Genomic DNA, 24775 nt, shown 5'->3' with positions numbered 1-24775 from the left:
TCCAAATGTTACAGAAATACCAGGTCTAATATATTCTTCCATTCCATTTTAAATGATTAAAGGGTCTTGAAAAGTAAATGTAACAAAACAAGTAAATAAGCAAGTATTTTTTTCCTTCCATTTTTCCTATCCCTTCACAGGTTTCCTATGAGGAAAACCAGTAAAATTTCTATATTTCTCTTTTTCCCACCCATATTCACTTTTTGATAGGTTCTTAGAAAGCAGTGTTTCTGATACTTCTACCACTCTTACTATTACTGCCAGTAATACTGATTTTAGTACTTCCAAAATATTTTTTTTTTTCTTTTTTTTTCATGACCAGAGCTCTTAGCACTTTACACAGTGCCCATTTTGCAGGTAGGGAAATGGAAGCACAGAAGGGGATAAAATGATTCACTCAGGATGACTCATCCAGTGAAAGAACAGGGTTTTGTGTCCTCTTATCCTACTTCATTCCTGCAAAAGAAAAGAATGAAACAAAAGATTTCCTGATAGCTTATAGAATAAACCAGCAGTGTCCCTCCCTTAGCTGCCTGAGGGGCCCCGTGTCTTCTTAGCGTTTCTCCTAGAGAGCCAAAGACTTGGACCATGAGTTCTGCTCCAGAATCGTAGGCTAAACATGGCAATGGATGGTGCATCTACAATGGTGCCAGGTGGGGAGGGCACAGAACCACCCGGCCACCTGTGTGTTCAGCTTAGCAGAGCTTTGTTCGAGTTTTGCTGAAAAGAACTCCTTGAAAAGTGCTTTTTATTTGGCAAAATTGTTGGTTCTCCTGGGAACACTTCACAGGATGAAATAACCAGATGTCAGGGGAAAATAGTTGGAGACAAAGCTTCTTCCAAAAGCAGCAAAGTTACAGTGACATTTTTTCAGCTGTGGGGACTGGTGCTAGATGCTGGCATTTCTCCTTCTCAGTCTCTTGGATTGCACGTTTTGCAATGTTTCCAGAGTGATATAATCACCTCCTCGGCGCCAGCAATTATGGCGTGTCCTGTCCTAATTTTAGTAATGACATCGGTATCAAGAAAATAGACTTTTGGAATCAAGTTGCCAAACATTTTTTTGGGTTTTTTTGTTTTGTTTTTTTTTCTGCAAAGTAAAATAAATCATACACAAGTTTTCCTGAAAATGGGAAATTACTTAATTTGAAAGACGCCCTTATGTGCTTGATTTTGTTCTTTTCTATTTGTAAAAAGATGGCATTTTAATCGCTTCATCCAAAGAAACTCTGTAGTTCAATTGCTGTGACTTGGCTAAACTTTGCAATGCTTTTGGTGGTTTAAACATGTAGTCCTTTGGTGTTAGAGAGAGGGCTTGCAGAAAGGATGAGGAAAGACAGCACGTTTTGCCTGATGGAGAATGGCAGCAGAGGAGCAGTTCCAGCAGGGAGGATGGTTGATGGACGAGCACAGCAGTAAGCAATCAGTCTGCTCCTCTCCCAAATTCTTAATGTGAACTGGAGCACAAAGTTCATTCTCTGGAATTGGCTTGTGCTTACAGATAACTCTGTAATTGATGAGAAAATCTTGAGCTGTCCTTGAATGTACTGATAGTTCTATAGATGCATATTTCTGTACGGGGCAGGCCGAGTTGTAAATTTTAGTAAAACACTTTGGTATTGCTTTGGAGAATGCTTGATTTTGTTTTGCATTACACAGTGATTTTTAACAGCTTTGGCTGGTCAGATCACTCACATTTATAAAAGTGTATTTTTTTTAAACTCTTGTTTCAACCCACTACATCAAAGCTGCTTCCAAGTTTGTTTAATACTGGAAAAAATGCCTTGTTACAAGTAAAGACTGTAAACTGGTATTTCTGTTACCGCGTTCCTCCACAGAGAAAGACTCATTTTGGTGAGGCTTGCTTAGCTTAGCTGTGTGTGCAGCATTTGAAGACTGCAGCACCTAGTGTTTGCGTTTTTCTTGTTTCTAGTTAATTTGTGAATAGTTCTTGAGAACTCGTAGACTTCTGGTCATTTACATATTTTACCAAATGGGAGTTGCATAAAATGAATAGTAATTTTACACCTCGCAATATATTCTTAATTGTGTTAATAGTTAAAGCACTGTCTTTATAACTGTATAGCTTTTGCTTTTTAGCTTTTGCTTTCAGAGTCCAACAGTCATGTATGCAGTAAGGGTCTTATGGTTTCTTACAGAAACTTTGTGGACAATATAGGAGCACTAGAGTTTTTCTGAGAACATGCTCATATTAAGATAGTAGTTAATCTTAATGAGACTATGAATGAGATGTTGCATTGATCTTGAAGTCTGCAGAAGATGAGGTTAATCAAACATGCATTATAACCCAAATGGAGCGTGCACTTGTTCGTATGTATACTAACCATTGGAAAGCAAATCTGCAACACTGCATCTGAAGTCTGAAATTTCTGGTGGCCTACCAGTAATGGCTGGTGATAGTGCTAAAGTAGGCTGAAAAAGAAAATTGGAGAAAAACAACAGCAGATGCAAGAGTGTAGAGTGATTACGCCATCTCTCCTATGTGCACAAACGTATACCCCATAACCTCATATCCATATTATTATGACTGAAAAGTCAAGCACAAGAGAAGAAAGTGGCAACATTATGACTGTCTTAGCAACCTTGTTTTAGTCCTGTGCATAAATAATTTGATAAAGGCTTTACCTATAAGATTCCATAGTGCTTTTACTTCACTGAGTGCACAGAATGAATGTAAGTCAGTTGATGAGATATTCAGTATTCTATTATTTTCTTGCTGCTCACTCCATAGCCACGTGCTTTATTGACAACCTGCTGTTCAGACCTATTGGAAAAATAGTTATAATGGTTTCATTGGCTTTTCTGTGGTGTTCATCACTATGATACCGTACTGCTTCTCAGAAATGATCACCCACGTGATATGAGGAAGTACTATCATCCTTACTTATCTTAAGGAGAATTAAAACACAGGCATTAAAGTGAAAATATTCCCTAAATTGAGTATCCCAAATGAGATGTCTAAGATTTCCTTTTTTTGATCCACTTGTCATAGATTGACTCACATATTCAGAGCACAGTTTTCATGAAAGGGTGAGAGAATGCTGAAGGGCTGGGCACTGGGATGGTATCACTTCTGCTTGCTTGCTCTTACCCTCTTCCATTGGCGCTTGCTTTTGGCCACTACTAGAGGCAGAATAATGGATCTGATGGACCTTTGATCCATCCAGTAGCTGCCCAGATGTTCTGAATTAATCTGTATTTGTAAGTGCTGATGCCCACATGGCTCAAGCAACAGCCGTTCAGAGTGAGTTCTCAATGAGAAACACGTAATTAGTGACGTATGATAAAGTTGGTGTAAGTGACTAGTTCAGTATCAGGTGCTCTGCAGCTTGGGCAAATATTATTCCAGTTCCTGATGATAAAAGCACTTTTACATTTCTGTAGTCCTTTGTCTGATTCAGTACCCACCTTCTGCAGTGAATGAGACAAATATCCCACTGACAGGGTCTTGTTCCTCAGAGCCCTCTGAGACCCTGAGCAAGGCAGGAGCTTTTTAAAAAATTACATGGTATCACTTAATATTTTTTTCAGTAATGCAGATACATAAGGTGACTGACTTGAGGTTGCCCTAAGCTTATAACTTTTTGAAATTTATGAAGATGTTCACGGAATCAGCAAAAAAAAAAAAAAAAAAAAGGCATTTTGCACGCATTTGGCTAAATTCCACTTCTCTACTGCAAAATATGAGTCACTAGAGTATCCAAAAAACTGCTTCCAGATTTTTTTTAAATGTGAAAAAATACACATTTCTCTGCCACTTTCTCATCAACACTTGACCCATTTCCCCCCCAAAAAAAATTGGAAGGAAAATTTCAGCACCACTGGATGGAATTTAGTAATGGTAAAAAGAAAACGCAGTCTTACAAAGCAGAGCATCAGGCAGTCCTCTTAGGTAATGTTGTTAGGCATTATAATAGTATAATATAGCATTAAAATAATATACTAAAAATCAAGAAAAATAAGCCCCAAATGATCCATTATTGTAGATTTTAATTTGTTTTGGACTAGTGATGAGAATTATCTTTCTTGACATACCAGGTACTCAGTGAATGTGCTCAGGGTCTACAATCAGTATAAAGTAAAATACAGTATGAGCATATGCACTTAAGATATTCCAGTCTCGGCGCCCTTCCAAGGCAAGCTCCTGACCTTTTAAAGGTTGCTGCTTGTGTGTAGCAAAGCTGTAGCAAGGATTTCTATAACCCAGGTCATGAGGTGGACCTTGATACATTAGGCAGAAGTCTACGGAAGTTGAAGCAACTGAAAATTTAGCAAATTTGGAAAACTAAATACAATACAAAATAATAAAATACAAAAAATGCAAATACAAAAGAAAGAATCCAAACATACAGAATGTAAAGAACTGAAGTGGAAAGGATTACAATGAAACAATTTAAAAAAAACAAAAACAAAGTACAGAAATTTTAGAGCTCTGAAGCTCTTAATACCTTGAGCTTTTAAGCTTTAAACAATACACGCCATGATTTCAGTGACAATTGCTGCTAACATATCCCAACACAAATTCTTGTGGAAGTATAATTCATACGTGATTTATTGCCAGCAATTTTTTATTACAATTAGAGGAATTTTACAACAGTGTGAGAAAAAAATGTTGCTTGTCAAATATGATTATGTCTCCTTTTCATGGAGCTTTCATTGGCATAGGGAATCTAGAGCAACACTGGAAGACACTTTGCTTGCCTAAAGAGACAACAGCAATTTCTTATCCAGCTGCCTCCTGTCCACTGTCCTTCGAAGCTGGCCTTGATTTCTTGTAGATATCTATGTGTGGACTTCATACTGGTGAAACAAACCATCTTAACTTCTATGTGCAGGGTTTTTATAGTTTGGGCTATAGACCTTCTTCTCTTTGGACTTTTCTGTCCACAGTCCTTATCCATTTTCTGGAAGACACGCTTTTTGAAGACAGGTTGGCTTAAGTAATGTTGTGCAAAAGACTTAATAATTATGAGTTGGGTGATGCTGAGGGATGTGACCTCCTCCTGTGATGATGATCACACCTCCTGGCTTTTTGAGCCTTCTTCTGTGCCACGTTCTCTAGGACAGGAGAGTAGCCAGGTGTAACCACAACTGCTTTTTCCTGTCAGCTTCAGGCTGGGGCACTCTTTGCCAAAGATCTCTGCCACTAAGCACATGGTACATGTAACCATATCTTCTGTGACCGTGCCAAGTGTTTATCATCATTATGGCTATATGATGATTCTTCAGAAAGATGTGTTTGCCAGGAAGCTTCCAAATGCATACTACTGTTAGCCCTGGGGAACATTTATACCTGTTTTCTGGATTCTCTGTGTTTTTATCAGTACTGTAGGTTATTGATTTGAATATTACAGGTCTGAGGAATTACCTCTTTTTCTACATACATGCTTTATCACAGCACTAACTCAGAAAGAATATCTAAGCAATTTGACCACTTCTGATAATGACATCGAACTGAATTTGGATGTGGCTGAGCTCTTTCTGTGTACTGGATTTTCCTTCTCTGGAAGCAGTCTGTTTCTCAACCGTGATCTTACATTCATTTTTATATTTTAGTTTTTCCTGAAAGAAAGGTGTTCCACTAATATCTTGGACCTGCATTTTAACTAGGATTAGTCAGTACGCCTGGTGGATGGTTTGCATATTTTTATAAATTGCTAGATAAACATTTAAAAATGCTTTAAGATTTTATTTCTGTACATTTAAAATCAGAGGGCTGGAGCACCTCTCCTGTGAAGACAGCCTGACATAGCTGGAGTTGTTCAGCCTGGAGAAGAGAAGGCTCCAGGGAACCCTTATAGCAGCTTTCCAGTACCTAAAGGGGGCCTACTGGAAAGGTGGAGAGAGATTCTTTACAAGGGAGCATAGTGACAATATTAGGGGTAATGGTTTTAAACTGAAAGAGGGTAGGTTTAGATTAGGTATTAGGAAGAAATTCTTTACTGTGAGGGTGCTGAGGTACTGGAACAGGTTGCCCAAGGGAAGTTGTTCAGGCCCCATCCCTGGAGGTGTTCAAGGCCAGGCTGGATGGGGCCTTGGGCAACCTGGTCTAGTGGGAGGTGTCCCTGCCCATGGCAAGGGGGTTGATGATCTCGATGATCTTCAAGGTCCCTTCCAACCTAAACCATTCTATGATTCTATGATATTATTCTATGAAAATAAGCCAAAATTAATAGCAATGTGAGTTACAGCAGATACATGCTATATAGTCACATTCAGTGCAAGCTGGTTTTATATCCCAGTGTCCAAATACTGCTCAGAAAGTAGTGCTGCAGAAAAGGAAGTGTGAATAGTTGGATCAAAACTCACCCTGGAAAGAAAAACAGTGTTGTTCTAGAATTGAAGAAATTAGGTAAAGTGATTTTTTTAAAAAGAGTTGGAAGGTCCTTTAGTATTTAGAGCTCAGAGAAAAGGTACCTTGTGGAAAATAAGTGCAGACAACACTATGGAATGATTTAAGTGAATGGTGACAGACAGACTGTAATTAAATCGTGACGGTAATAAAGTAGAGAACCACCGGTCCTGCTGAGACTGGGCTCCCAGCAGCGCGGTGGCACTGACAGGCGCCCGCAGCAGTGGGACCTGGTGGGCAGCTGGGACCAGCTGGCTGTCCGCCTGCTCGGGAGCACCCCCAGATTTGCTGCCTCCTCCTTCTCCACTCTGGACTAAGTGGTTCTATTTTTCAGCTGTCCTTACCTCAGGTTACCCAAAATAGTCCAGTTCTTCAGTATTTTCTGCAGATTTCCTCATTCGGACCTCAACCTGCCACAGATTTTACCAGGAACCTTGGAGAAAACTGTTAATATCTTGGCATTAGGACTACTAGATCAGAAGACCCATACAAAGTGACTTAAACTCAGTAGAAACCTGAACAAATTACCACATTTCTTGGAAATTATTATGCATTTTGTTTCTCTTGCGTTTTTTGTTTGCATTTTTGTTATACTGCAGTAAGACAGCTATTTCAGCTTCAAAGAAACATGAAAACATCAAATCCATGTGAGAGGATCTGGAATTCTTAACTGAACATCACATTAGTAGGAAGATGTTCACTTGCAAGAGCCAAGTTCAGAGAATAAAAATTGCAGGGTGAGGGACAAAAAGGAATCACGAAAATAATCCCAGTATGGCTGAGCGCAACAAGGGAGTTGTTTTAATAGGTGCAACAAAGTCTTGCGTGCCAAATGCATAGACCACTGAGGTATAATTAAGAATAATGAGGTGACATTATGAAAAGTACACCTTGAATTGAGTATAAGGAGACTGTTCAAAGCAGAACGCCCAAAGACAAGGAACAGTCGTCACAGGAAACTCCTTGCTTGGAAACTTCATGCCAAAACACAAAATGGTTTGTTTAGAGAGATCAGCAATATTTCCTAAGACTCTTGCTAGAAAGTCATGTGATGGAAACTCAAACAGATAGTTGGAGTTCCTTGCTAGCACATTTGAGTAGACTAATTCTTACAAACCTTTTTGCTCCAATATATTTTTTTGTCCTATATGTGTGCTATTTGCCTGTTATCTGGGCTTTTAACATTAGTATTAAGCCTTATTACACTCTAAATGTTTCCAGAAACAGTTATGCCAAGAGAAAAAGCCAAGTTCTGCTGCTAAAAGCAAATTTCATTAAATGTCACATTTTCTTCTTTTGCTTGCAGTTTTGACACTGGAAAATCTATCCACACCACTTCTAAAAATGGAGTTAATCATAGGGCTTGCTTGCTGAATCGCTTAACTGGAAACCCAAAGCCACAAGCAGATAGTTGGCTTGAATTCTCCAGTGATACAAGAAAATTCAGATTTAGATCATATGTTCCTTTTAATATCATTTGCTGAACGTATTTTTAAGCAATGGACGGCAAAAGTTTTTGTTAACTTTGCTACAGAGAAAATAAATCAAGTCACATATAAAAGATTTCTATTTCTTCAGATGTAGAGAGTTGATATGATATTCCGTCTAAAATGTCAGTATAAATATTTCTCTTTTTTTCCTCTCATTTTCCTAAGGTTTAGTTTTTACTATGCATGAGGGAAGAGAAAGGAAAGTAGAAGGTGAAAAGTGGATGGGGTGTCTCCTGCATCACTGAGTTAACACTGTCAGAAAGGAAACATTTTTAAAGGTCCCAAGCAGAGAATTAATATAAGAAATAAATTTTAGGCCTGTTATTCAGCTACATAAATCCACTGGTTTATTTTTACAGGTCTTTTTCTGACTCCACAGGTTACCTTATTTAACATCTAAAGTTCAGTGGGAGCCTATGGCAGGGGCTGATTACTGAGAACTTGTTTCTTTCTGTTAAAGAAAATTCTAAAGTTTCATCATTATTAAAGTCTGGAGGTAACTATGTCTGGCAAAAAAAGGGACACCCAAGTCAGCTGTTGGCTCAATTTAATGCTTTGTTTAAGGCCCAAGAAAAGTCATGAAGACACAATCAAAGTGTTTGTTCAGTCTAGCTAATGAATGTAAAGTGTGTCTAAAATCACTATTTCACGAAGAAATTATGATAATTTTTCAACATATTAGCAAATCTTCAGATAGTTTTACAGCTGAATTCAGTTAATTCAGTGAATATATTTAGTGTATAAAGTAAACTGGTAATTAACTACCCTAAAAAGCATCCATGAAAATTCAGTTATTAGCAAATAATGTCTGAGATGTTGAGATGTGTGGGTAGGTCATAGCACAGGCGGATGGCTGGCGAGGTTGCTTGACACTAGGACAATGGAATCCTTTGAGAGGCCACAAAATTTGTTCCTCAAGAACTTGCCTGTCCCTCTGTAAAGCTGCTGAGACCCAGGATCCAGAACTTCTCCTGTCCTTGCCACAGATTACTACTGTTGCCTGAAGCAAATCATTAATAATCTTCCTACAGGTTGCTTGTGATGTTATGACTTCCTGTTCTACTAGGAGCACAGGGAAGATCAGCCATGAATGTTTACAAGTTGCTCAAGAGAGTTCACCACTTTTATCCCCATCTTGGTACAGAGCCTGGATGATACATGGTGGGCAAGACAAGCAAACATGATGAATAGCCAAAAAAGGAAAAAAAGGCTGAACTTTCATCTCATGTCATGTTTGTCATCACTGAACACTGAATAAGGCAGGCTCTAAGGATAAACAGTATCAACTAATGTCATAAAATATTTTGTCAAAATGCAGACACAAAAGTTGCTGAATTAGCACTGGCTTTTCATAGCTTTGGCGTCTCTGAAGTTGCAGCAAAGCTCTTTGAACGCAGAAAATTCTGTGATGTGTGCTGTGCCAAATGCTCCTGTCACTAAAACCAGCTTCAGTTGGCAGGCGTTGTGCAAAGTGCCCGAAGCTGGCTGCAGAACAATGGTGGAAAATTCTGTCTTTAAATGGCCATTTTCTGCCTGTGAAACGATAACAAAACAGTTCCTATGCCTTCAGTAACAACTTCCATGCCCCTTCTTCCTCTCCAAACACCACCCAATACCAAAAGTGCAAGGAGGCTGACAAACACCCTTGGGAGAGAGTAACTTCTGGTGCGTCACTGAAGGTGCACTTTTTAATTCACAGGATATTCTTGCTGTGGCTTAAAACTTAACAGGAGTGGAAAGACAAATATGAAGCAACCACAGCAGACTTTCTGAAATTTCTGCCCAGGCAAATTAGAGAGTGTATTCTATTTTGTATCTTAAACTTTTATTTTTTTTCAGTGTATGCAGCAAGAAAGAACAAACTACTTGTGTGAAAGTCTTCAATTCCCCATTCTGATTCTCTGTTCACTTGATGCAGTGTGATCAGCAATGCCGTTTCTTGCAAATAAGAGTTGTGATTCAGCCAAAGAAACAATTTATTTCGTTTTCAGTGTAATAACACATTTTTTCATTTAGATTTCTAGAAGCTTTTTTATCTGAAAGTGTTAGCAAATGTCTCAGTAAGAGCAAAACAAGGCACTTAGCTGCTGCAGCATTTTAAAAACTTCTTTATGTAAACATATGTTTCTGGCAAACCAGTGCTGTATTCACATTCCCCTTTGACTGTAGAACTGAACTTTCTTTTTTCTTGATGTTTATTTACATAAAAGACATTTTCATTGAGCAGCGTGAGCCAAATCCTAGCTGTGATATTTTGATCCCGTTCATAACTTTTGACACCCATCTAGTGGACGCAACACAGTATGACAGGATAAAATTCCTGTCACAACAGCTATGTGGAACTCTTGCACGTACTTGAAGTTATCTAATGGTGCAAACCACAGGGCCTCTCCCAGCTGGTGAAACTGCAATCTTATCTAATAGACTCTTAAATTTTAAAAATCACTTTTTGTTTTTTTTTTTTTAAATCTGACAGTGAAATCATCCATAGAAGCCTGCCTTAATTGCTGACTGGGAGAAATAAGACTGGTAATAAAATACTTACATCATGTCCACAAAAGATGGGTGAAGAAAATAAAACAAATCTGCAAACAAAACCATATGTTCCTTTAATCCAATAAAATGCTTTCTAATCAATTGAATAATTAAGTCCATGGTTAAAGAAATCAGTGTAATAGTCACCCCTTATTCAACATTTTACTGCTGTGAGAAGACTTACATTTACCTTAATTTATTTCTATCCCACTTTTAACTTATGCTTTAGAGCTTTCAGACAAATTTTTATATATTTGAAATTGTATTGCCATTGCAGAAGTTAGTCTTATTGAGCACAGGAGTAAACAATCCTCTTCAATTTTACCTAAAACTGCACGAAAGATCTGCCCTCCTGCCCTGAATAGAAAAACAAAATGTACAGACTGTGTATTCTTTAGGAATCTGTGTGTTCTTGCAGCGGTTTAAAGACAAGAAAATATTTTATTTAGGCAATGAGATAAAAGTGTTAGGAAATTTGGATATGATGAGCTCACCCTTAATTGGCATTGTGAGTATTTTGTGCTCCTGGAATACTCAGGAATTCAAACTCAAAAGATATTGATTCTTAGTGAATAATAGTAGTCATGCTAGTAGTATTTATAGAATCATAGAACGGTTTGGGCTGGAAGGGACCTTAAAGAACATACAGTTCCAAAGTCCCTGCCATAGACAGGGACACCTCCCACTTAGACCAGGTTGCTCAAAGCCCCATCCAACCTGGCCTTGAACGCTTCCAGGGTTGGGGCATCCACAGCTTCCCTCGGCAACCTGTGCCAGTGCCTCACCACTCTCAGAGTGAAAAATTTCTTCCTAATGCCTATTGTAAATCTACCCTCTGCCAGTCTGAAGCCATTAGCCCTCATCCTATCGTTACACGCCCTTGTAAAAAGTCCCTCTCCAGATTTCTTGTAGGTCCCCTTGAGATACTGGAAAGCTGCTCTAAGTTCTCCCTGGAGTCTTCTCTTCTCCAGGCTGAACAACGCCAACTCTCTTGGCCTGTCTTCATAGGAGAGGTGCTCCAGCCCTCTGATCATCTTTGTGATCCTCCTCTGGACTTGCTTCAGCAGGTCCATGTCCTTCATATATTGGGGGCTCCAGAGCTGGACGCAGCCCTGCAGGTGGGGTCTCATGAGAGTGGAGTAGAGGGTCAGAATCACCTCCCTTGACCTGCTGGCCATGCTTCTTTTGACGCAGCCCAGAATACAGTTCTGCAAGTGTTCATTGCCGGCTCCTGTTGAGCTCCTCATCAACCAACACCTCCAAGATCTTCTCCTCAGGGCTGCTCTCAATCCATTCTCTACCCAGCCTGCATTTGTGCTTGGGATTGCCCTGATCCACATGCAGGACCTTGTATTTGGCCTTGTTGAACTTCATGGAGTTCACACAGGCCCACCTCTCAAGCCTGTCAGTGTCCCTCTGGGTGGTATCCCTTCCCTCCAGCATGTCTACCACTCCACACAGCTTGGTGGTGTTGGCAAACTTGCTGAAGGTGCACTCAATCCCACTGTCCATGTCATCATGGCGTGGCAATATGATTATTAACTTATAGCACTGGAAGCTGCAAAGGATCTTTGACTGTAGTATTCATGCTATCCTGCCCTTGCCAATATGTTTTTCAATATATTTTTGTGAGCAGATCTCACAATGATCACAAAGGTGCAATAAATAGGGAAAATGAAATGCAAAGAGGAGCTTTGCATTGTCCAAGATCACCCAGCAGGCTGGTAGCAGAACTGTCATTTGATGTCTTCTGGATTAAGCTTTGTTAGCTTGAGATTGATAATGTCATGTAGTAGTAGCATATTGGAGGACACAGAAAAAGTACTCAGGCATAATCAAAAGAAATCAAATTTGGGAAGTGTATGTGTTAGGATTTACTAACAGTGAATTGTTCTGAAAACTACAGTGAAAGGAGGATTAAATTGCTAAGCTTTCTTGAAGTTCATTTAATACCATTTTTGGAATAGTTTTTGTTTCAAAAAACCACACATTTTGTTTTTCTACATTCAAACTGTAAAAGGTGAATACAAAATAAATAATATACTATGAGGGCAGCAGAAAACTTGCAGTTCCAGGAATATGTGCAAAGTAAGAATGAAACAAAACATGAAACCAGGGTCCATTCTGTGCCGGGCAATGTGCATCTCTGTCAAAATAGGCAATATATGTTTCTTTGATTAGTTCATTTAACAAAGAACCAGAGGCCATGAGAATGCTGTAATTTCAGTAAAACATTAAAGCGGCAGCCTCACTGCAACCTCAGGTCAATGGTGGATAACAGCAAGAAACAAGCTAGCAGAGAGTAGCATGTACCTGCTGTGTCATCTGCGTCAGGCTGAAGTCTAATCAGCAGCTGACATGTACTGAATATTTTCTCTTCTGCTGTCATTAGGTATAATTGAAAACCAGTGGGTTTCCTTTACATAAATGCTTTTTTTTTTTCAAAATGAGTACTTTAAATTCATTACAAATACATAATATGATGCTAACGCTTATCCATGTTTAAAAAGTCATGTGAAAGATCCTCTGAGCACCCCTCATTCCTAAATTCTTTAGCAGTGTTATTTAAGTTCCCGTTAGTGTGGCAAATGAGCCCAAGTAGTTACAAGCCAAGGTCTCATATGTACCTTTCCTACTATGGTGTAAAACTAAAACTGGTTGTTGGTTTTAGAGAGACACATCCAACTAGGGAAACAAAAGTCATCTTCCACTTCTAGATGCATAAAATGTGTTCCATCCCATCAGATGGAGACATACTCTTGCTAATCCACACATTTGTAACCTCTGAGATTGCACATCACAACACGTTAAGTCTAAAAATGGAGCCACATGCTCCAAAAAGACTCCATACGGTACCAAACGCAGCTGTCGGGCTGCTAAGCAACATGGGTTGCCATGAGCACATCCTCCCAGCACTGCCCACCCTGTCCTAGTTTCTAATTGATTGCAGACTGCCATTCAAGGTCTTTGCGCTGATTTTCAAAGCCCTTTGTGGAAACGTCACAGACAATGTGAAAGAGCACCTTCTCTCTCCTTCTCTTTCTTTCTTGCCGCTCACCTTTCAGCCTCTCATGACGGCAGTGTTCCCTAGGAATGATAAGCCTGTTCACCACTCGTAACACCAAATGCAATAACTAGCAGTGCTGGGACTAAACTGTGTAGTTCAAAGGCACAAATCGCCACAGAAATCGTGCTGCTTGGCAGTAAGCAAAGAACTCGGTCTGTTTCTTGGGTCTGTTGTAAAATAGCAACTCTAATGCAAGCAAACTGGCCCAAGCACACACATATGCCTTAATCCTTGCCCAGCACTTTGTTTACTGGGATAAGACAAAATAAGTCCTTGAAATTTTTGGGTAGTAATGAAATATTAGGGTTGGGTACGTGTTAACAAAAGAGCTCTCAACTGCCTCAACAGTGGGAGACAGAATAATGAGGGTCCAGCTCAGGAGAGATGGGGCCTGAGGAAGAAAAAAATGAAACATATGTTTCCTCAGGTATAGAGCTCATGGATACCCTACATGTAGAGAAGCATAAGGCTTCCTGTATTCCTAATAGTGTGGGTTTTTTTCTTTACCAAATTTATTTTCCTTCAGAGTTGTTCTTTTTGGTTGTCAGCAATTTTAAACTGTATTTTTTGTGTGCCTTGGTTTTTGGCTTAGCGGTGGACTCAACCTGGTCTTTATTTCCCCATTATTATCAAGAAGCAATTACGTAGTGAGAAATTTGTCAGAAGAGTGTTTATTACTTTCAAAATCCTTATGTCAATGGCATAAATCTTTTTCTCCTTTCTTTTTGCAGTTTCGATGTAGACAATGGTACCTCATCGGGACGAAGTCCCTTGGATCCCATGACGAGCCCTGGATCAGGGCTAATTCTTCAGGCAAATTTTGTCCACAGTCAACGTAGGGAGTCTTTCCTTTACCGGTCAGACAGTGACTATGACCTTTCTCCAAAGTCTATGTCCAGGAACTCCTCCATTGCCAGTGATATGTAAGTACATTATAAAATAGTTTTAGCCTATGTTTTGTCCTCTGTCTCAAGATTTTTCCAGCCACAAGAAATTTGTTTTAAAAATCAACGATGGTAATCACTTGCACTACTGAAGTCATGGATAATTGTTTGTTTATTTTTTTAAAAGAAGCTTGTACTTGTTTCTGCAGTTTTCTGAAAGTAGGAATATCATGAGGGTGTACTTGATGTGTTTATGCACTTTATTAGCTTTGACAGAATAATGGAGACAGTTCAATACTGGTGTATCACAACACTAAGGAGAACTCTGATTTCCTGGCTATTAAGTTATTTTCCAGAGAAGCGATACAACCTCTATTTCTGCTTCTTAATATTCTTAAGAAAAAGGTTACATTTGTTTGCACCAGGTATTTTTAGGTTTTTAGAGAAAAGATTTACTGGTTGGAAGAAATTAATAAAATCAGGAGAGGCAAAAATTATTTCAAATACCCTTTTAACTAAATGGCAAAATTTTAACAAAAGACCTTTGTAAAGTTATTCTGTCCTCTCTCACTGTTTTTCTGTGATGTGTGTATTTTCTGCTAGTGGATCATACTTTCAAAGTATGTGTAGACGCCAGGTTGCATGGGTAGTGGAAGTCAGATGCAAATCTCTGTTTATTTGTAAAACACTGAAATCATGTTAAATGTCCCAGCTTCTAGTCACTTGTAGAAATTAAGAATAACTAATGTTTTTTATTTGTTTGCCTTATGTGCTCCAAATTTCACTGCCAGGTACCTGTTTATGGATCAATTATAAATCACTAAAATAAAGGACCAGGCTTATAAGAGCCCCCTAGTGAATGAGGAAGTCTAAAGCATTAAAAATCCAGCATTAATATAAATGCTGTTTTTTAATGAGGCAAAACCCAATCAAGGTCCTCTCTGAAAAATAACAGTCAGTACGCACAACAGAGGAAAAAGGCTTTCATAATAATGACTGAAATTTCACCTGATATTTAACTTGCAGTCATTATAATCGAACACTCCTATTTTCAGCTTACTTATCATTTTAGAAATGTTGTTTAGTCCATCTAATTATAGCTCTCTTCATGTGTAAGTGTCAAGATGAGAAAAATTTCATGCTTTGACAGAGGTTTTGTGTAAGGTCCTTACCTCGGTTAAGCCCTGTAGATTGAAGTACTTAGCAAACTTTGTGCCCAGTGTGACTAGCTTTGGTTGAGACAAAATGAGAAAAAGACCAATCCATCTTGCCTTGTCCTAAGGAAAAACACATTTCACTTGCAAATAGTGACCCCCTTCCAGCAAATGTTCCTCTGACAGATAACCTTTCTTTTAGATGGACAAGAGTCAAGCTTTTAGTGTGGCACCTGGGCCAGAATGCTGTTTGGAAAGACTTTTACAATCAGGAGGGCAACCCAGGTCACTGTGTTGCTTGGATGAGTCATTTCAATTAAGAATTCAATTAGTGCTTCATGTTTGAACTCATAATCCATTTCTGCATTTCCTAGAATTCTGGGTAATATTTCAGCACATGGCAGCAAATTGGATAAACAATTTAATTACTGAAACACTGAGCACGCTTTCTTCTTTGGATATTTGTATCTATTCTTCCTTTCAAAATTTTCTTAAAACACATCTGTGTATAAAATTTATCGGACCTCACATCTGGATAGATTTTCACAGTCTCCTGTAACAGAGGAGCTGTTTTACTAAGGTAAATATTCCTGCCACTATTTAGGATGGGAGATCATTAAGAAATGTAAAAGGGAACTTGTTCTAACCATGGAATATTAATCATATATCAGTAAGCCTAATGATAGCAATCTTGATTCTATCACAGAAATGAAGGAAAAGAAAACTAAGGAATTAAAGAGGGGAAAGTTTAAACAGATAACATAGTGAGGAAAAAAAGCAAAGAAAAAATACCACAAAGCTCTTCATATGTGGGTTCAAGGAGAAACTAGATGTGCTGATGGAAAAGCAGTGCTGAATAAGATGGAGGCAGGAAGAGTTGTCAGGGGAAGTATAACACAAGTTTTAGATGACTCCCAAACTATCCTGTTTCCTTTCTACATCTATCTACATGCTTAATTTTAAGTATTGCCTGTTTCCTAAGCATGAACAAAATATATTACAAAACATACACATCATTCAGGTAATGCAGATGAATTAATTGTACATAACAATGTAACCTAGAATCCTCTGATTCTTCAGTACTTGAGTTACCAACCTCAGTATTTCACTTAGAAAAAAAGCAAAATAGAAAGCAAAAGGCATGCATCTTTTATTTGGAAGGAGTATAACCTAAGATTTCTGGCACTTCCATTACTCTCAAATACTGTGCTTATGGTAATACATTCCACTTCAGTAGCAGCCGATGAAACAAAAGCAAAACTTCAAGATTTTTTTAAATATGGAGTGTTGTAATCAAAGACAGCCAGTGGATGGCAGTGCTAAAGTACTGAATTCATCATTCTCTCATCATTTATTATTTGCGCTGCAGCAGCAGCTCTGAGCTCCAGCCGAGAAAGGGAACACCGTCATGCTCAGTTCTTTGCAAACCCAAGATAAAAAGATGGGCTCTGCCACAAGAAACTTAAAGTTGAAGCAGAAGATGATAACCCAGAGACTAGTACAGTCAGATATTATCCCCAGGAGAAGGTACAACACGAATCTCTATGCCCAAAGTAGTAAAACTCGCAGAGCAACCAAAGGGAGTTTCAGTCAGTGATTTCAGTTGGAAAGTAGCAGAAACAAGGGCAGAGAAGGGGGAGGTGGAAAGTTTTTTAAAATCAGCGAGGAGCCAGGTTAGCTAAGGAAAAGAATAAAAGACAGGATGAGTGCAAGACTGCTTAGATGAGAGAAGGTTAGTGGGACAAATGTGGGTGCAGTTAAGGCACTGAAAGAGGCAGAAAAAGCTGTATGGTAAGAAAGGAAAAACAAATAAAAAGGAGTGGGAGTCAGTAACATATTTTCTCTATCTCTTGGAAGAAAAAGCACAGTCTTAGAGAGAAAAAGAGCAGAACATGTAGATGATACGAGGAGATGAGAAAAAGCCATTCAAGGCTGTGAACTGGAGAGGCAGGTGGTTTAGAGAGGAAGATGCAATGTCCAAGGCAGCAGAGCACAGATGTGTTGTGAAGCCTGGCGAAGGGATTTCTAGCAGAGAGGTGAGGATGTGCAAGAGAAGGAGCAATGAATGAGCAAGCCAGTGAGGATCAGTGACCCAATGTAAGGTATTACAGGGCAGGATCTGTGATGACAGAGAGGAAAACAATTTTCAAGAGAAGTAGAATGGAAAATTGAAAATAATAAAATAAATAAATAAATAATAAAAAAGAAGTGCCCAACGGCACAGTTGCAACACTGGGAAAAAAAAGGGAACAGAAGCCAGCCAAAAGATGAGAGTGTCATCAGTATTGTGCTGGAAGAATTGTCGGGTTTACATTTGAAGGCGTCAGTGAAGTAGGGAGCTTTGAATGTGGGTGTCTTGCAGAGGTGGCCTGATTACTTAATACTCACTTGTTTGAACTGCTGCTCTGAGCTAGCAAATGAAGACAGAGGTGGCAGCAGTAACACTTCTTATGTCTTTCTTGCTAAGGGATTACTGCTCTTATTAATGAAGCATGAGACCAAATTTGTGGACAATCTCCATTTTAGCAAAAAATAGTTTTCTAGCTAGGTTAAAAAATGGATTCTGCAGTGAAATCATTAGCACTTTCATGAAGACTAGAAAGAAGCCAATAAGCAGTTCATTATCTGGGGCAGAACCCATGTTTTACCTGCCACTCTAAGGGGAGAAAAGCGTGTGTAGTCCTGTGTGATCCTGAAGAACCGGACCAGTGTAACAGGCCAGACCAGAGGACCAAGACACCCTTGGTCCAGAAGTCTGTCTGAGCTCCACCGTGTCTTCTGAATATATCTAGGGGAAAAGGTACGTGAGAAAAAGCATTCCTTAAGCCTACCCTCTTAGGCAACATCCTGGTCTTTCCAGGACTTGGCCAACTGAATCTCATTCAGTAAAAAAGTAGCTGCTGTGGGCAGCTTCATGGGCTTCTTTAGAGAGGCTCAGCGCTGTTTCCTTGATCAGGTGAAATATCAATATAAGCTCTAATTAGTATAATTACGTAAAATTTGCCAATTTCTAGTAAACTTTGCTTCCGTCTTTTAAGCACTAGAACGCAGGCAGGGAACACTGACCATAGGGAACTAACTGCAGCGTCGTTGGCCTGGTGATCTGCTAAATGGCCATAAAGCCACCAGTACACCTGTTCCTCAAACTGGCAAGCCTACTGCTATTCTGACAACACCTTCTGTAGAAAGTAGCATCCCTCTGCTGCTGTCCCCGGCAACACAAATGCCAAGAAGATGCAATTTACTCCAGGATTTTTTCCCTATAACTACAGCATTATCCTGTCTCCTCCTAGAGGACATGCTGCTTTGTAGACTGTATTTGAATGTATCTGTAAACCTTGGCTCCATGTTTACAAAAAAAGAAAATCCTCTATTTTATTACTCAAACCCAAACGTGGTCTACTTTGGAACAAAACTCTGTAGTCTGATAAACATGGGTACTGGCATAAAGAGATTTGGGTTGTTTTGTCAGGATGAATTATCCCCTTCTTCAATAGGTGGAGAAATAGTTCTGGGATTTTTAATTTGTGAGCATCTTTCTTTCCCAAATAAAGCCAAAATAATCTGTAGTTTTGCAAAGAATAGTGTAACAGAATTATTCTGTCTGCAAAAATTACCTTAAATAAAGGGAAATTCCAAGGTAGGGAATTCCCTTGTCAGTGACTGGCAGGTCTGGTCCTGACCTGAAGCTGTTAACAGGCTGAAATATCCCTTTAACTGGCATGTGAAACAACTGCTAGAGAAGAGAATTTTTGAGTTAAAGTTGCACGTGTTTCCCAGTTCTCAACAGTCTGTTCAGCTTTCAAAAAAAAATGCATTATATTCAATCTGCATCAGATACATAAAGGGAATGCACTTTAAAATAATGGCTGCCAAAGGTGGCAAACCTGGACAGTTAATAATGTTCACCTGAGCCTTTAATATGCCAATAATATAATGAAATGAGGATATGTTTTCTCATCCAGAACAGGAAGCCAAATTTCTAGTGATATAGCTTATTCTTCTGTTTCTGAGCCAGTAATGCCTGGATTTGTTAATAAATTGCTATGTGTATGCATCTGAAGTGAGCTTTCCCCTGAAAGGTTCTTGCCAGGACTCCAGGAGAGCAGAAAAGACATGCAGTTACTGAGTAGAGTAATTGCACCTCGGTTTAACACATCAGCAATAATTGTCTTTCTTTCCAGATAAACTACTGTTGAAATTCCTTATGATTCATCAGGTTCTTTTCTCAGAATCTGTGATATTACTGGCTGAAAAGAGTCAGTTAAGCTTCAAAGTCCAGCCTGCTTTAAAAAAACTAAAATTAAGATGCATTTTCTATGTGTGTTTCAGCTTAGAAACAATTTTTAATGAAAAAATGTATTAAATTGCGGGAGTCATTTATATGTCCATGGAAAGAAATGTACTTACATGGCGTTAGAAAAATTCGGCCAATATTTTGCTTCATTGGGTTTTGCTTTTTTGTTCTCAAGATCTTTTAAATTGAATAAATCTTCAGGTTGCAGCTTAAAGTAAACTAAATAATTAGTCACTTACAATCTTTTTTTGAGTTATAAAGAAAAACATTTTGAAAAAAGATCACTGTCCTTTCCAGTTGCTAGGGTCATTTTACAAATGGAATCCAAACCAAAGAACTCAGTAATATCCAGTTTGCTTAAATTTAAATAATAAGTTTGCACTAACTTCATTTGTTGATCAGGAAACAGCTACATGGTAAACAAAAAGAGAATATTTTCACATTGAGAAGGCTCCTTTTGATCTGCGTTTAATTCAGAAGATTCTAAGGTTTTCTAATATGCCTTTATGTGGTTGCTGAATGGGGATTTTTTTTTTTGACGAAATGCTTATTTATTTTATCTTACGTTCAGGCAATACAGAATCATTACTGGTTTTTTTTGTCCGAATGCTAAAACCTAATCATTTTCCAAGTATAACTCTCAGTTGTTAAACACATCGCTTCCCCTTCAAACACTTTTAAGGTCAGGCGTTTTTTTTCCCCTCTTCTGGAAATAATGGGTGTTTGAAACAAAATGGCAAGTTACCGCTCCTGTGCTAAACAAAGCAGACTGAAATCCTAAAACCCTTCAGTCTGAGGTGGTATGCTGTTAAAACGATGGCACCAAAGCCAACTCTTAGCTGGGATTTCATCCACATCACAACACTACTCATCCCTGGGGTTGCTACGCAGATCTGCAGTGGAGGGGAGGGAGGACGGGTGTGTTTTGTGTGTGCACAAGAGTGCACGCAGTACTGAAGGATGGGAGCAGTGTGAAGAAAGGGAACTTTGTAAAGAAGGATTTGAATGTTTTGGGGGATGCCTCTTAGGCTGATTTTGCACCTCAGTGATCACCTGCCCACACAGGCTGAATGTGTTTCACAACCCAGAAGAACATTAGTTCTTGTTTCACCCCTCAGGGCACAAACAATGCTCGGTACGCTTGCAATGGTGCTAATGCTGTGTTAGCAGCAGAGTTCATTCCCTGAAAATGGACAAACTGAAATTCTGATGGTTCTGCCTTGTTTTTCTTGACGTCTTCTTGTTTCTTCATATATACATACATTTAGAGCCCTTTGAATTCTGTTAGGGGCCCCTTTTTTCTAAACCTTGAAGTTGAGACAGTCATCCATCCTGTGGCTGGCTGAGAGCAAGCTTGCTCAGGCTGTTAACTTACCTTGAGTAGGTGCTGTTCTCAGCAGGTCTGCTATCATTTCTTTTAGAGAGGAGATCTTTCAGACTGCATCATTAGGAGGGTCACATGGAAAGTCACATATTCTTATTCTTCAGAAGTAACACAATCATATCAGTTCTCAACATTTAAGCATATGCAGCAGGGACAAGTGAGCAACCAAATGTCTGCTGCTTAAAAGCAGTTCAAGGTAATACATTTTGTTTTCATTTGCAACAAGCTAAGAGTTTATGTGTGTCAGATAATGCAATTAAAACTGATTAACAGTAACTCATTAAGCTACACTAACATGATCTCTTCCAGTCATGTGTGCACACCCGCTCATTAATTTTCTCTAACCTGAGCAGAAAACAAACTTATTCTTTAGTAATTGGTGCTTGTTTCTTTTCCAGCCTTGCTCAGAGCTAAATCTTGTATGTTTCTGTTGCATGAACAGTCCAACAACAGTACTGCTGAATTGGCCTGTACGCTTCTTATTGAGCTCAGCTCTTTTCTGGTTCAAAGTCCAACATCCTCTAACTTAATCCAGCCCCTCCTTCAACACATAAACCAAAACCCCGCCATGCAGTAGCTTCTTTTCCCCTTGCCATCGCCTCAATGACTCCCAGGAAGACTACTTTCTGATTCTAGAAGGAAAAACACTTATGCCAGCGAAACACTCTGGTAGCACTCTGTTTCTCTTTAGGACTGAATCATAGAATCATAGAATGGTTTAGGTTGGAAGGGACCTTAAAGAACATACAGTTCCGAATCCCCTGCCATAGACAGGGACACCTCCCACTAGACCAGGTTGCTCAAAGCCCCATGCAACCTGGCCTTGAACACTTCCAGGGTTGGGGCGTCCACAGCTTCCCTCGGCAACCTGTGCCAGTGCCTCACCACTCTCAGAGTGAAAAATTTCTTCCTAATCCCTATTTTAAATCTACCCTCTGCCAGTCTGAAGCCATTAGCCCTCATCCTATCGCTACACGCCCTTGTAAAAAGTCCCTCTCCAGATTTCTTGTAGGTCCCCTTGAGATACTGGAAAGCTGCTCTAAGTTCTCCCTGGAGTCTTCTCTTCTCCAGGCTGAACAACGCCAACTCTCTTGGCCTGTCTTCATAGGAGAGGTGCTCCAGCCCTCTGATCATCTTTGTGATCCTCCTCTGGACTTGCTTCAGCAGGTCCATGTCCTTCATATATTGGGGGCTCCAGAGCTGGACGCAGTCCTGCAGGTGGGGTCTCATGAGAGTGGAGTAGAGGGTCAGAATCACCTCCCTTGACCTGCTGGCCATGCTTCTTTTGATGCAGCCAAGGATACGGTTGTCTTTCTGGGCTGCAAGTGCACATTGCCAGCTCATGTTGAAATTACTGCAGGCCAGTTGCTCAGAGCATTCTTCTGTCTTCTAAACGGTCCTGCTATATTGTGTTAGGATTAAAGTGTTGAAGCTTGGTGGCTGGCTGGGGCAATATGATACAGGTGATTTCTTGAGTTGTCCTGTGGTTTTGTATCTTGCATATCATGCTGACATCCATCTGTGGTGGCCTACTATATCAGTACCTTCATGATTTCCTCAGGCAGATTACCCAAGCCAGATGCATGAGCGGAGTCTCTTTGGAAAATGTTTAAGTATCCTGATCAAGGGAGTAGCTGGGTCTGACACAAGAGGCTTTGATCTTCCTTGAACTCTTCCAAAGGTGCTATGGTACTCTCATGGGAGACAGAAGAAGCCTGATAGTGTTCCTATAGCATATTAAATGGAATGCAGAAAAATAGTAGTATTTCCCATTCTTTGAGTTAGTCAGCTGATTCTGATTCCAGCCTATCCAGCAATCCTGAATGTAGCTTCTGAATTCGATGGGTCTTGGTTGAGATCACCATCACTGAGACGTAGTTAGCTGCCCTTGTCACCCAGCAAAGTCCCTTGTTTCTAGTCTGCTCAAAAGTGCAGACACTGTGATATGGAGCTGGTAATGCAGTCAGGTACAGGTAACCAGATAATACTTCCTGATACTGGCTGGATTAAATCTCAGAATTCTGATTTAAAAACACCTTAGTATTTACTATTCCTTTTGAGTCCTTTAGTCTGTAATGGATATGATCATTCTGTCTTTCCAAGTCCTGAGAGAGCTCCTCACCTTGGGTGCTAATGCAGTTCAAATGAAAGTAAGATTGTAGTTTGGGTGACCTTACACTGATGACTTCTACAGAGCAGACTCCAAGTATTCAAAGGGTTCTTTCAAACCTAATAAAGTGTATCTTCAGGAAGTGAGATGCTAAAAAGGTGGCATGAAAAAATAAAGTACTTTCTTGTACAAAATATCCATTATACCTGGAAAGCTCTAGGTAAGTTAGTACGTGGCGTATCTTGGTGTGTATTAGCCACATGTAATAATCCACATTTTTTTGAGCTTTCTTTTGAATCTGTGATAGTTAGACAGCCAAGTACTGTTTTCTTCATCAACATGTCATAGTAGAGTAACTTGATTTGTGTTCCATATGAAGTTAATCAGGGTGTTTGGAAACACTTGGATCTGCAGTATTTGCTGGTGATATTTATGCTGGAGAAATGGTTTTTCCCCTAGGTATGTTTTCCTAAGTCTATCTTGCTTAGTTAGATAGTCCAAGGGGAACTACTATGACCAACTTCTCCTTTGGCTGGGATAATGCACTTCTCAGGAACTGTGGCTTTTCTAAGCCAATCCTCTTCCATGTGGTTAAGCTCAATCGAAATTAAGGAGATTGAACTCCCCAGAAATCCCAATATTACAGAAATACTTTTGACTAATTAGGGCAAGCTCTGTTGCTGTATTAGGAAGAAGTATCATGAGGACAGAACTGCACGGTGTTATAGAAAAATGTGGTGTTCAGAAACACTCAAACAATAGCTGACAAGAGTCTGCTTCATTCAGGGTCTAATTTCTGACTACTGTATGATAGAACAAGTGGTTTCAAGTAGCTCGTCATAAAAATCCTTTAAGGTACATGTTCCCAGAAATAAAGGAAAGCTCTGGGAAAAACAACCCCCTCCTCCGTAGCTCATGACTCCATCGACAATTTCAATTGCTTGCTCTCTCAAACCTAAATTGCAACCTGCTCACAGTGTCACAGTCTTTAGCCCCTGACTTAGATATCTGTTCATTTCCCAAATGGTGCTCAGCCTTTCAATGAGATGCAAATCACTGACAACCCACTGACTGTCTGGGAAAACTGTTTCTGTCCCACTCCATAATGTGGGCACAACGTTGAGAGGTGCCTCTTATCCCCAGTCACCTTTAGCTTTTGGAACCAGGCCTGAGCTATCTCATATTAAGACGAGAAAATTGTTTCCAAAGTTTTTAGAAATTGAGATGACATGACTTAAGCACTATTCCTGAAGAATAAACTAACTTGGAGCACTGTGATTTCTGACTCCGCAAAATCAGTATTACAAAACAACCCATTTGGATTCTCCAAATGCAGATTATGATAAAGTGCAAGGTGTGGCACTGGAGCAGCCAGCCACCCCTCCTGCTCACTGTCCTTAGAGCACAGTTCCTGCCAGCTAGTATCATTACATGATGTTCCCATTAGTGTGCTAGAGTGCAACCTAGAGTCAGATTTCATT

General features: G+C 39.5%; 1 protein-coding gene across 4 annotated transcripts in view; it reads left to right on the top strand.

Annotated features, from left to right (window-relative positions):
* PDE4D (phosphodiesterase 4D, cAMP-specific) overlaps positions 1–24775 on the top strand; it is a 370935-nt gene that overhangs the window by 231491 nt on the left and 114669 nt on the right. For all 4 annotated transcript variants that reach the window (XM_009894268.1, XM_009894269.1, XM_009894272.1 and 1 more), the window contains exon 2: positions 14197–14388. In XM_009894268.1, coding sequence (XP_009892570.1) covers positions 14197–14388 — 192 coding nt within the window. The remainder of the gene's footprint in view (positions 1–14196; positions 14389–24775) is intronic.

This window comes from Charadrius vociferus, unplaced genomic scaffold, assembly GCF_000708025.1.
Source record: "Charadrius vociferus isolate BGI_N301 unplaced genomic scaffold, ASM70802v2 scaffold731, whole genome shotgun sequence".
Taxonomy (NCBI): Eukaryota; Metazoa; Chordata; class Aves; order Charadriiformes; family Charadriidae; genus Charadrius; species Charadrius vociferus.
This window is presented reverse-complemented; position numbering and strand designations above follow the sequence as displayed.